Source organism: Schistocerca americana, chromosome 1 (assembly GCF_021461395.2).
Source record: "Schistocerca americana isolate TAMUIC-IGC-003095 chromosome 1, iqSchAmer2.1, whole genome shotgun sequence".
Lineage (NCBI taxonomy): Eukaryota > Metazoa > Arthropoda > Insecta > Orthoptera > Acrididae > Schistocerca > Schistocerca americana.
The window spans coordinates 1,153,980,115-1,153,993,754 of record NC_060119.1 but is presented as its reverse complement, the minus strand read 5'-3'; the positions used below and the strand labels follow the sequence as shown (position 1 = coordinate 1,153,993,754).

The 13,640-nt window shown below is 48.8% G+C and overlaps 1 protein-coding gene across 2 annotated transcripts in view; it reads right to left on the bottom strand.

Annotated features, from left to right (window-relative positions):
• Nucleotides 1–13,640, bottom strand: part of LOC124551545 — a 141,840-nt gene that overhangs the window by 88,108 nt on the left and 40,092 nt on the right. The window contains exon 4 of one of the 2 annotated variants that reach the window (XM_047126450.1): nucleotides 4,427–4,642. The exons of the other annotated variant lie outside the window; for it this stretch is intronic. Within the exon in view, the coding sequence (XP_046982406.1) occupies nucleotides 4,427–4,642 (216 nt within the window). The remainder of the gene's footprint in view (nucleotides 1–4,426; nucleotides 4,643–13,640) is intronic. 2 annotated transcript variants of the gene reach the window in all.

Here is a 13,640-nt window from a genome sequence, read left to right as displayed (position 1 = left end):
TAATGTGACACAGATTCAGGTTTAGGAAAATCACCATGATTGAAGCAACCTACTGTCCTATACACACACATCAAAAAGAGTTTTGCATCGCCCAGGTCCCCAGAACTCTTGAAGATAGACGTTGGCTGTGGACATTGTATCACAGACACAGTCCTTTGACTGTTCAGAGATGTCACTAAACCCGCCCAAAAGATGTAAACAACCATGCATGAGCAGCGCCTATTAGACGGAAGGGGTCCGACAGCCGATCACTTCCAGTCATTCCACCAGGAAGGAGGTACACGGCTCGTGTTGTCCGTAGTTCAACCATGCCTAGACTGTCAATTCCGCGGTTCCATCGTGTCCGCATTGTTACTTTGTGCCAGGAAGGGCTCTCAACAAGGGAAGTGTCCAGGCGTCTCGGAGTGAACGAAAGCGATGTTGTTCGGACATGGAGGAGATACACAGAGAAAGGAACTGTCGATGACATTCCACGCTCAGGCTGCCCGAGGGCTACTACTGCAGTGGATGACCGCTACCTACGCATTATGGCTCGGAGGAACCCTGACAGCAACGCCGCCATGTTGAATAATGCTTTTCTTGCAGCCACAGGACGTCGTGTTACGACCAAACTGTGGCAATAGGCTGCATGATGCGCGACTTCACTCCCGACGTCCATGTCAGGTCCATCTTTGTAACCACGACACCATGCAGCGCGGTGCAGATGGACCCAACAACACGCCGAATGGACCGCTGAGGATTGGCATCACGTTCTCTTCACCAATGAGTGTCGCATATGCCTTCAACCAGACAATCGACGGAGACGTGTTTGGAGGCAACCCGATCAGGTTGAACGCCTTAGAAACACTATCCAGCGAGTGCAGCAAGATGGAGGTTCCCTGCTGTTTGGGGGTGGCATTATGTTGGGCCGACGTATGCCGCTGGTGGTCACGGAAGACGACGCAACGGCTGTACGATACGTGAATTCCATCCTCCGACCGATAGTGCAACCATATCGACAGCACATTGGCGAGGCATTCGTCTTCATGGACGACAATTCGCGCCCCAATCGTGCACATCTTGTGAATGACTTCCTTCACGATAACGACATCGCTCGACTAGAGTGACCGGCATGTTCTCCAGACATGAACCCTATCGAACATGCCTGGGACAGATTGAAAAGGGCTGTTTATGGACTACGTGACCCACCAACCACTCTGAGGGATCTACGCCGAATCGCCGTTGAGGAGTGTCTTGAAGAACTTGCGGATAGGATGCCAGGACGAATACAGGCATGCATCAATGCAAGAGGATGTGCTATTGGGTTTTATTGGTAACGGTGTGTACAGGAATCTGGACCACCATCTCTGAAGGTCTCGCTGTATGGTGGTACAACATGCTATGTGTGGTTTCCATGAGCAATAAAAAGGGAAGAAATGGTGTTTATGGTGATCTCTATTCCAAGTTTCTGTACAGGTTCCGGAACTCTCGGAATCGAGGTGGTGCAAAACTTTTTTTGATGTGTGTAATTGCGGTAGCGTGGTTCTGTCCTTCCCACAATTATTAAGTCACAGTCACCCAGATAGAGGGTGGCTCTTAAGGGCTACTTACGCTTCGGTTAACCAGGTATATAGCCTTGAGTTGTTGATCGACCCCTCCCCAAACCCTTACTTTTCCAACTCCGAGCCTACACATTCTGTGAAGGCTTGTAGGGCTACTCTCTACCTCTACCAGAGGGTGTGTGTGGGAGAGTGCCAGAGTGCCAGAGGCTGGAGAGGGCATGGTGGGGGGGGGGGGGGGCGGGGATTAGTGAAATCGCACGCACTCCTTTCCACTGTAGGAGATATCAGATTCAGATAAATTGTTGCTTCATTCACAAATGCTTTCGTTTTGCAATGACATTAAGGAACAGCGAGTGCTACTCATGCAGATTAACCTGTCTATTTAATCTGCACGCGGTTTTGGAATCCTTTTGAAATAATCTCACAGGTGAAGATAAAATGGCTCTGAGCACTACGGTACTTAACTGCTGAGGTCATCAGTACCCTAGAACTTAGAACTACTTAAACCTAACTAACCTAAGGACATCACACACATCCAAGCCCGAGGCAGGATTCGAACCTGCGACCGTAGCGGTCGCGCGGTTCCAGACTGTTGCGCGTAGAACGCTCGGCCACCCCAGTCGGCACGGATGAAGATAATTCTGCGCAAAACACTGCCGGAGATTCGATAACTCTTGACATCAGTGACGTCAAGAAGCCAGCAAAATGCCATTCAAGGAAAAACCACGGGAAATTGCACGAAACAGGTTGCAATTCAAAGTAAAATTTTGTGTAACAGCAAGGATCTGAAAGCGATTGTTGTACACTGATCTGCCGAGCCAGTAGCAAAAGCAAAATCGGTATGGCGCACATAAAAAAAATGGTCAAAGCCTTGTATGTATATATCAACTTGTTACCACTGCCAGTCCTGTATCTTATATAATCTAAAAGGAGGAACTTACGAATGGCACGTGTCGAAGGGGTTGGTCCAGTGACGTTTAGCTTGAGGGTACAAGAACTGAAAGGGTGAGGAGCGTCCATGATACAATGAAGGCATATACCGAGAAAGATAAAGCACTGTCTGGACAATTCGGTACGGTGAATCTCGAATTCAGTTGGAATACCTGCTAATATACATCAAATAATCGGATTTTTCCGAGATGTCAGTGCATCTTCTGCTTCAGGCAAGATGGTACGCAACTGATGTGAAGAGAAATTTGAGATCAAATAGAGCAGAAAACTTAAGACATGAACTCCAGTCGTCACCAAGGCACCGTGTAAAACTGCAATGACTCGGTTATGATAAGATAAATAAGGAATAATTGCCATCACCCGCAGGGCATCTCGGCATTTTTCACATTTACAAATTTGGCAGAAGCGAGAGAAGTCGTAGGCGACACTCGTTAATCCTCGGGCAGCCAGGGGACCGAACTTCAGAATTTTCAATTCATAGTCCGCAACGAATCACGAGGGTCTAATTCCAATTTATGAACTCCGTCATCTCGCGGAAGTGAAGTAGTCACTGGGAGAAAGTAGTATGTGTGGCTGCCTAGATAAATGGCTGCTATACTTTATGGATTTCACGTCTGCAACTAAGACGGGCATTTTCCCAGGACCACAATTCGCAATTATAGGAATCTGCAACAGTTTCACCAAATGATTTGGCCATCAAAGTCGAATTGACTACCTGGAGCATACAGTGTGGGAGATTAGTTGAAGCCCAAAATAATTATCATATATGATACATATATTCAGTTTGAAGCGACAAATGAAATTTTTACCAATGGCGGGATTCGAACCCACGTCTCCCGCTCACTAGGCAGATGCGTTAACCACTACGCTTTGTATACGTGCTTTGCATAAGTGCTAGCACGTCTCCCTCCTTAGTTCAAATTCTCATTCACACCGTCGCCTAAACTCCAACCACATTACAGAGACTCACCAAATGTATTGGAGTAGCACCTCAGCATCGAACGAAATGGGGGATCCTGCCTGAAACCCTGGCGTAGGTGTTTTAATCAAATGAAATTATGTGGTCCCAGAGCCCTTTCAAGTCTCAAACATCTATGATCTATACACGCTGACTGAAGCAAAGAATGAAAGTCTGTGCCAAGGCCAGGATTCGAACCTGGGTCTCCAGCTGACTAACCATATGCGCCAACCACTACGCCATCCTGCACAGTAGCCATGCACAACTGCACGTACTGGCCAGTCTCTGGAACCACATAGGTTCATTTAATTAGCTTTTAGTTAACTAGCTCTTCCGTCGCTTCTTCGTAGAACAAATTCATAATTGTATACTAAGAAATTCCACAATTGTATACCGTTAATTTCTAATTATTATTGAGGCTATCAAGCCTTCTCGTCTGACCACCGCCGGCCGCTGTGGCCGAGCGGTTCTAGGCACTTCAGTCCAGAACCGCACTGCTGCTACGGTCGCAGGTTCGAATCCCGCCTCGGGCATGGATGTGTGTGATGTCCTCAGTTTAGTTAGGCTTAAGTAGTTCTAAGTCTAGAGGACTGATGACCTCAGATGTTTAGTCCCGTAGTGCTGGGAGCCATTTGAACGTCTGGCCATTTGCTAGTCGTAGGCTGTTCCAGCTCGCTTGCCTAATGCCGGGCAGCCAGACGCCCACAGACACAAGTGGGCAAGGGTGGTCAAAAGGCTGACGGGGGCAACCAGACAGCTGGACCGGAGCACGGAGCCTGCGCCACAGTTCTGTCTGGCACAGTGTACGCGGCAAGCTCGGCCAAGTGAGTGTACTGGCTCCGCCTGCCCGTGAGATAGTTGAGGAGTGCCCTGCAGTGCTGGAGCAGCTTTTGTTAGTGAATGGGGTGGCGACAGAAGCTGCTACGTTAACAGAGGTCCTCTAAGACAGCCGAGGCAGAGTACGTGTTATGCACACCTTCGGGTCGCTGCCGCTGGAGCCGCCCAGCATGGCGGGCTGCGGCTTGGGCACCTCCCTGATCAGCTGCTGGCTGCTGCTAGACAGCAGGTAGGGGTCGTCCTCCTGCAAGGACGGCCTCTTCGTCTCCCCTGCCTGCTGCGGCGCGCTCAGCTTCTTCTCCAGGTCGACCGCCACCACGTGCAGGCCCTCCAGGACCAGCACACGTTCACTCTCCTGCGCAACATCCAGACCTACGCTGTGACGCGTCGCACCTCACCAGACTATTTGTTTCGCTACGAAGACTGAGAGGTGGCATGAGCCCCCTCTCATATTTCTATCTTACTCTGAGTAATTCGATTTTCCTCTCTAATTGCATGCGGTGAAAAGTTGCTATTCCTTCACACACGGACTTCCCACGCAGCGTCTCTCGTCACCCGGGTGGTCCGGTGACAGGCGGGTTCTGCTGAGCTTGAAAGGGTTAAGCCGATGGGTGCGAGGAAGTCGAGTGGATACTTTCCAGACGCCGACATTGTCGTAAGAGCGGCGGCGACACGTGCACAGGGGCCTGACGGAGCGGCTGGGCTAGAGATTCTGTTACTTCACAGAAACTTAGTGAAAACACTTTCTGGCGGGCTACCAGCGACGCGTGGGAATGACTTGTGTTCCCAGGCAGTCTTGGCGGGCAAATTCCCGCGTTTTCTGCAAAATCATAACTGTTCAAATGCCTCTGAGCACTATGGGACTCAACTGCTGTGGTCATAAGTCCCCTAGAACTTAGAACTACTTAAACCTAACTAACCTAAGGACAGCTCACAACACCCAGCCATCACGAGGCAGAGAAAATCCCTGACCCCGCCGGGAATCGAACCCGGGAACCCGGGCGTGGGGAGCGAGAACGCTACCGCACGACCACGAGATGCGGGCAATCATAACTGTGATTGGCTTGCTCAGGGAATAGCTCCGTGACGTAGCAAAATCGGCGCAGAAATTGGCGTCATGTATCTCCATTGGTGGACTAGTAGTGCGTCGGCAATAGAGTGGAATTTTCCGCCGGTTTTCGAGTTGCTGATTGGAACGTTTAACCACGGCCACTGTCGTGGGGGCGGGAATGTTCTGTGTTTGGCTTGTACAGGGGCTCTTGAGAGAGTCGGCTCTCGCCTTTCGGTCAAAGTAGGTTACAAGACTGAGCTCTCGCTGCTCTGGACAGCCTGCCTTCCGTTGGCTGTCTAATATACTTTCATTTAATTGTAACTGTTTGACGAAGGTGCTGAAGTTTCGACTTCAACGTAACTTTCCGAGTACAGTTGGCAACTGAGCGTTCTGCATACAAGCGGCCTATGTTGTATGTCTTTGGCACTTTTGGCTAAAGTTGGTTGTATCGGAGTTACTGTGTAACTTCGCTTGCTAAAATCAATCACTGTACCGTCAGTGATTGTATGGCGGGCCTTCTTCGTCTCCATCAGAGGCGTATTTGTGTTGCTAGGAAGTCTTAGTCTGGAATAACCAGACCAGGAGAATTTGTTTCGGGCTATACTCACGACATTATCATCACCACGACGGGACGTCAAAGCAACCAGCCATCGCCTCTGGTATGCCAGATCGTATCCTTGCAGTTAAGAAGACAGCTTGGTAATGTATGTCCGCAGCACCGGCAAAGCAGGCAATTTTGCTAGGTGATAATCAGAGCTCAGCAGAGCGCGCCTGTTCGTCTTTTCTAACTTTGTTCTGTCTTGGGTGTTCATTGTCTGAGTTATCACTACTGTAGCAGCAATTAATGTTGGGTTGGCTGGGTGTGTCTCTTAAGATTTGAGTTGCAACGAATTGGCTCCACATACCACTTGGTCATAAATGTCACAGTCTAGTTTATGGACAACTTCACCTTCACAGCCTTTATTTGAGTATCCAATTTGTTGTATTGTAAATGTTTTGTGTGTTTTGTTTATTATTTTGAGTTTAGTCATAGTAAATCAAATTGTTATTTTGGACAGAACTTTCATTCTGTTAATCGGTAGAGCAACCCTTTCATTTCTCACTACGTTAACGAGACTTTCATTAATTTCTATCAAATTAAATTATTGCAGGTGCCAAACTCTTTTCTACCCCACTTGCAGGGTCGATTAGAGTCAGTTTGGGTTCCTTCTTAATCCATGTGCAACAGCAAAAGTCGGAGTTAGAAAAGGGGGGGGGGGGCTTAGAGCATCATTTCCATATGAAGATTCTAGAAGAATTTAGTGTTAAATACACTGCTAGCCCCGGCACCTCGCAAGACTACAGGAGCGACCAGGGCTACAGTGCTCGAATACTGTGTTGAGGAATGTTTCGTGGCAGGCAGGCATCAGCCACGTCTAGTAGGGGCACGCCATAAAATGGCCTGCTGTTCAGAGGGACGAAAGGCAATGTGCGCAGCCGCAACGCGAGTATCGAAGTCCTACCAGCAAACCTACAGGGGACAGGCAAAATAATGTGAACAGTAGTGGTAATGGGAAGGTTGTTTTTGATAGTCAACAACGCAGGTAAGGTACGTGTCGAGCTCGACCGCACTTCATTCACCATTCAGTGCTCGTATTTCATATTTCTAATCCCAGCATTCTGGTATTCGGTAATACACTCCTGGAAATGGAAAAAAGAACACATTGACACCGGTGTGTCAGACCCACCATACTTGCTCCGGACACTGCGAGAGGGCTGTACAAGCAATGATCACACGCACGGCACAGCGGACACACCAGGAACCGCGGTGTTGGCCGTCGAATGGCGCTAGCTGCGCAGCATTTGTGCACCGCCGCCGTCAGTGTCAGCCAGTTTGCCGTGGCATACGGAGCTCCATCGCAGTCTTTAACACTGGTAGCATGCCGCGACAGCGTGGACGTGAACCGTATGTGCAGTTGACGGACTTTGAGCGAGGGCGTATAGTGGGCATGCGGGAGGCCGGGTGGACGTACCGCCGAATTGCTCAACACGTGGGGCGTGAGGTCTCCACAGTACATCGATGTTGTCGCCAGTGGTCGGCGGAAGGTGCACGTGCCCGTCGACCTGGGACCGGACCGCAGCGACGCACGGATGCACGCCAAGACCGTAGGATCCTACGCAGTGCCGTAGGGGACCGCACCGCCACTTCCCAGCAAATTAGGGACACTGTTGCTCCTGGGGTATCGGCGAGGACCATTCGCAACCGTCTCCATGAAGCTGGGCTACGGTCCCGCACACCGTTAGGCCGTCTTCCGCTCACGCCCCAACATCGTGCAGCCCGCCTCCAGTGGTGTCGCGACAGGCGTGAATGGAGGGACGAATGGAGACGTGTCGTCTTCAGCGATGAGAGTCGCTTCTGCCTTGGTGCCAATGATGGTCGTATGCGTGTTTGGCGCCGTGCAGGTGAGCGCCACAATCAGGACTGCATACGACCGAGGCACACAGGGCCAACACCCGGCATCATGGTGTGGGGAGCGATCTCCTACACTGGCCGTACACCACTGGTGATGGTCGAGGGGACACTGAATAGTGCACGGTACATCCAAACCGTCATCGAACCCATCGTTCTACCATTCCTAGACCGGCAAGGGAACTTGCTGTTCCAACAGGACAATGCACGTCCGCATGTATCCCGTCCCACCCAACGTGCTCTAGAAGGTGTAAGTCAACTGCCCTGGCCAGCAAGATCTCCGGATCTGTCCCCCATTGAGCATGTTTGGGACTGGATGAAGCGTCGTCTCACGCGGTCTGCACGTCCAGCACGAACGCTGGTCCAACTGAGGCGCCAGATGGAAATGGCATGGCAAGCCGTTCCACAGGACTACATCCAGCGTCTCTACGATCGTCTCCATGGGAGAATAGCAGCCTGCATTGCTGCGAAAGGTGGATATACACTGTACTAGTGCCGACATTGTGCATGCTCTGTTGCCTGTGTCTATGTGCCTGTGGTTCTGTCAGTGTGATCATGTGATGTATCTGACCCCAGGAAAGTGTCAATAAAGTTTCCCCTTCCTGGGACAATGAATTCACGGTGTTCTTATTTCAATTTCCAGTAGTGTATAATAATTCAGGCCCTGTTAATAATTTCTATGGGTTGTCTAATTTATTTGACGATGTTTGCAGTTTGTCTCACACTGATCTGTGAGAGGAGCTTGGCGCTAGGAATTTTCTTTATTGACGGGCGAGGGCAGCAGTCTACCTAGCAGCCATGATAGCTTCCCGTTTCCCATCCCTTTTCCGATCGCCAGGGTAGCACGTGGCGTCGTTTGAACGTTCAGTAGTGGCCCAAGTTTCTCCTGTTCTCTATTCCCCAACCTGCCTTACCAACCTTGTAACTGCTATTTCCGCTCGATTTTAACGTCGCGAGGTCGCCTCCCTGTGCGATTCCGGCCCTCTGATTAGCCAGTTCAGGTGCGCGCCCGTTTTTCGCGGGTGGGCGCAAACCGCCCTTCGCGGGTGGATAGTGGACAAAGAGGCATTGGGCTAGTTTGACCGTGCCTACGACTGGAGGTACTGCTTCCAGAAGATGAAGTTCGGTAAGCATCACCGCCGACGTGCACTGTAGCTTCCTGCCTTGCGGCCCAGAGGGAATCTTATAGGTCATTTTACTGATGTGCGTTCCTTAAATTACGGTCTATGCAATTTTTCTGGGTTATAAGACTGTAGCCGGCCGGTGTGGCCGTGCGGTTCTAGGCGCTACAGTCTGGAACCGCGTGACCGCTACGGTCGCAGGTTCGAATCCTGCCTCGGGCATGGATGTGTGTGATGTCCTTAGGTTAGTTAGGTTTAAGTATTTCTAAGATCTAGGGGACTGATGACCACAGATGTTGAGTCCCATAGTGCTCAGAGCCATTTAAACCATTTATAAGACGGTAGGTTTGCCTTGTACAGTTGGTCAAAATGTGCGCGATGTGTTGGTTAGTCACAGTAGCTTGCAGTTCGGCACTAAAGTGTATACTTTCATGCTCACTTTTCCGCTTCGTCAGGCAGTAGCTCTTTCAGTTCTCCCGTGCAAAATTTGACTCAGAATTTAGGTCTTCCTAGTTTGAAACCTTGTGCCCTTTGTCCTACGCCACATGGTGAGTGTCTGGCGCCCCTTCACGTTTCGTTAACGTAGTCGGACCGCGAGCCAAAGTCATCTAGTATCCCCTGTATGAATAATTTCGCGTCTTGCTGGTTTTATTCCTTTAGTACCAGAGGCTACCGTTAACTCACGCGCAAGAGTAAATTCGAGAGGGTACAGATGCAGGACCTTTTTGGCACTGTTCGACAAGAAATCTCTTAGTTCCCACTTGGACAGATAAACGACCTCGAGATTTCGTCGTACTTTGCACCAGGTTCTCTTTCATTTGAGTAATATTTTCCAGTGTTGGAACGGCTTTGGGATAGTTAACCTCTTTTATTCGCTACGAAGTCCGTTTCGCGCCATTTTGCCACAAAGTTTTGCGTTGCAGACTTTTATGGCTGTTCTTCAAGACACTTTCAATCTGAAACTCTTGCTCAGACTGTTTCGCACAGTTTTCCACGAATTGTGGTTTGTAAACACTCGACAATCAATACGCATTGTTTTATAATGAGCACCGTTTTGCGTTGCATTCAAGTGCCGATTAAACACGTCCCCTTCTAGAATGAGATTTTCAGTCTGCAGCGGAGTGTGCGCTGATATGAAACTTCCTGGCATATTAAAATTGTGTGCCGGACCGAGACTCGCACTCGGGACTTTTGACTTTCTCGGGCAAGTGCTCTGCAGAGTGAAAATCTCATTCTGGAAACATCCCCCAGGCTGTGTCTAAGCCATGTCTCCGCAATATCCTTTCTTGCAGGTTCGAAGAAGAGCTTCTGCCAAGTTTGGAAGGTAGGAGACGAGGTACTGGCAGAATTGAAGCTGTGAGGACGGGTCGTGAGTCGTGCTTGTGTAGCTCAGATGGTAGAGCACTTGCCCGCGAAAGGCAAAGGTCCCGAGTTCGAGTCTCCGTCCGGCACACAGTTTACATCTGCCAGGAAGTTTCACGTCTCCTTCTCTCACACAGTGAAAAGTAATGACACATCGAAATAATCTGGACACAGCACGCGTGAGATGCGCACGCGTGAACGTGTGCCTCTAAATCACCGTTTCCATTATATTCTGATGTGTGCAGTTCTCTTGTTCAGTAACGAGAGTCACTTCCACGCCAATCTTACAAATATCTTACAAGCCAGTTTTGTCTCGCCCAACCTGCATAATGGGATTCTCCTGTGGTGTGCTGCCCGCTTCTTATCTGCCTATTTTCTCTGTGACTGCGTGTCGTCACTCACTACCTTGACACAGTATTAGCGGACAAGAGCTCGCTGTTTCCTCTTGCATCGCGTTTGCTGATTCAGCTATCAGCTGCACGAGAATGGGACTATCTTATCAGACGAGTCCGTAATCGAATTCTGCGCAAAGCGTCGGTGCAAAGTACTTGTGTACGAAAAAGGGGTTTATTTAATCTCTTGTAATCTGGAAACGCGGCCATAATGATAAACCTGTGTTCCAAAGCTCTCAAAATCAGAGATGAAATGGCAGCACAATATTGATAACACTGAATGGGACTAAACTTAAACGTTTTCAGCTGCAGCGATGTCATTTCTAACTGAATTAAAGAGCGGTTGGAATATTCGATTTTTACCTCGAGTAAAGTAAAATCATCATCAAGTAAAGGCTGATTTAGATATACAGTGGTATTATGTCTCAAGTTACAATCTAGTTACCTCTGACTGGAATTTCTTCTCGGAATATCGACCGTGGAAACTGACTAAAGTCCAGGCAAGTTTCCTTCTAAGCATTTTCTGGTGAAAAAGATGTTAGGAATGGAATTGGGCGAAACTTCGCTACACATCGGTCTGTTTACTCGGCTGATATTACGAGAAGCACTCATCAGTATATTCTTCTGAGAAAGCATACATTCACGTGCGTGAAGTGTATTAAATCTTTATTTACGCTTCTTTTACGCATCTAATTCTTTATTTTAACCCCTCTTGTGGCATTTAAGTGTATTCTGCAGGTGGTTTCTGAGGGAAATGGAATCGGACCGTTTGGATCCTCTGTTTTTCGGTTTCTTCAGATGAGATCTGGTTCAACTTGCGAGGGCTTTGAACTCACAGGATGTGCGCCATTATGCATCAGAAAATCACTGTAAATACTTTGACGAACCGTTGCACAATCTCAAGACTGGCGTTCAGTGTGCAATGTCCGTGTCCGCATCGTAACACGATTGTTTCACTAAACTGTTAATGCTGAGGGGTATATCCAGAACCGTTTAATCCATGTGTGTGTCAGCTCAAAGATGATGAAAGACTGTATGAATATTTTAAGCAAGACGGAACAGCAACACGCACTGCCTTGACAGTGTTCTGTCACGAGTTCGTGAGGTATTCCGTGAGGAGAGGACAATCAGCAGAGGCAGTGCAATTTCTGTCCACCTCGAGTGCCTGATCTCTCCCCCTCTGGTTTTCACATCTCATAGAAAGTTTGAAGTGGGACACACTTGCAGACAAAAATGTTCAAATGTGTGTGAAATCTTATGGGACTTAACTGCGAAGGTCATCAGTCCCTAAGCTTAGACACTACTTAACCTAAATTATCCTAAGGACAAAAACACACACCCATGCCCGAGGGAGGACTCGAACCTCCGCCGGGACCAGCCGCACAGTCAATGACTGTAGCGCCTTAGAGCGCTCGGCTAATCCCGCGCGGCTACTTGCAGACAGATGACGCGCTAAATGGAAAGGGCTGTTCAGTAAATTCCAAAATCCGATATTCGCCGAGGATGTAGAGCATATACGAGGGTAATTCCGAAAGTAAGGTCTCCCATTTTTTTATAAGTACAGAACTCTGTTTGTGTGGCAGTTGGTCACACTGTTATGAAGAGTGCTTCACGCGCTGTGTGTAAACATGCGCACGCCGCGCTGAGGCTCTCAGTCTAGGCTTGGCAGCCGTTGTGAATGGAGTTCCCCTTGGATGCTACCGCCTAGTGCGAATTGCTCGCAGTTATTCGGTTTTTGAAACCAAAGAGCACTGCGCCGATTGAAATCCACCGCCAATTGACGGAACTGTATGGTGAGTCGTGCATGGATATCAAAAATGTTCGTAAGTGGTGTAGACAGTTTGCAGCTGGTCGGTCCGAAATTCACGACGAACAAAGGAGCGGGAGACCGTCAATTTCTGAGGAGACAGTGTTGAAGGCTGAGGAAAGCATGCGTGAAGATCGGCGGATCACCCTGGATGTCCTCTGCACGTTGGTTCTTGAGGTTTCCCGAAGCACCGCTCACAGAATTTTAACGGAAACATTGAACTACTGGAAGGTGTGCGCAAGATATGTGCCACGCATGCTGGCTGAGGACCACATGCGGCAACGAGCTGATGCTTCCCGCACATTTCTTCACCGCCTTGCAGCCGAACAGGACGACTTTCTGGTCTCAACTGTCACGGGTGACCAAAATTGAGCATACCACTTTACACCTGTGACCAAGCAACAATCACGCCAGTGGCGGTTAATAACCTTCTGAACAGCATGGCGGCGAGCTGGTATGACATGGACACACAAAAACTGTCACTGCGTCTACAAAAATGCATCGACAGAAATGGTGATTATGTCGAAAAATAGCTAAACGTTCAAGCTGTAAACCGATGTAAACCACTGTAGAAATAAACAGGTCTATGTACTCATAAAAAAAATAGGAGACCTTACTTTTGGGATTACCCTCGTATCATTACCACCAACTTTCAAATCGCGCAATGATCACCATTCAAAGCTAAGGGAAATCAGAGAGCTCATACTGAGGTGTTCAGACAGTTTTTCCCACGCGCGAAACGCGAATGGAACAGAGTGGTGGAAATATGACTTTGGCGCGAATAGTGCCCTAGGCTGCACACCGCTTGGTGTCTAGCTTAGTATATATGTAGATGCAGATGTTGTTGTTGGGTCTTCAATCTTGAGACTGGTTTGATGCAGCTCTCCATCCTACTCTATCCTGTGCAAGCTTCTTCATCTCCCAGTACTTACTGCAACCTACATCCTTCTGAATCTGCTTAGTGTGTTCATATCTTGGTCTCCCTCTACGATTTTTACCCTCCATGCTGCCCTCCAATGCTAAATTTGTGATCCCTTGATGCTTCAGAACATGTCATACCAACCGGTCCCTTCTTCTTGTCAAGTTGTTCCACAAACTCTTCTATTCTCTTCTTGCCCAAACTGTTTATCGTCCATATTTCACTTCCATACATGGCTACACTCCATACAAA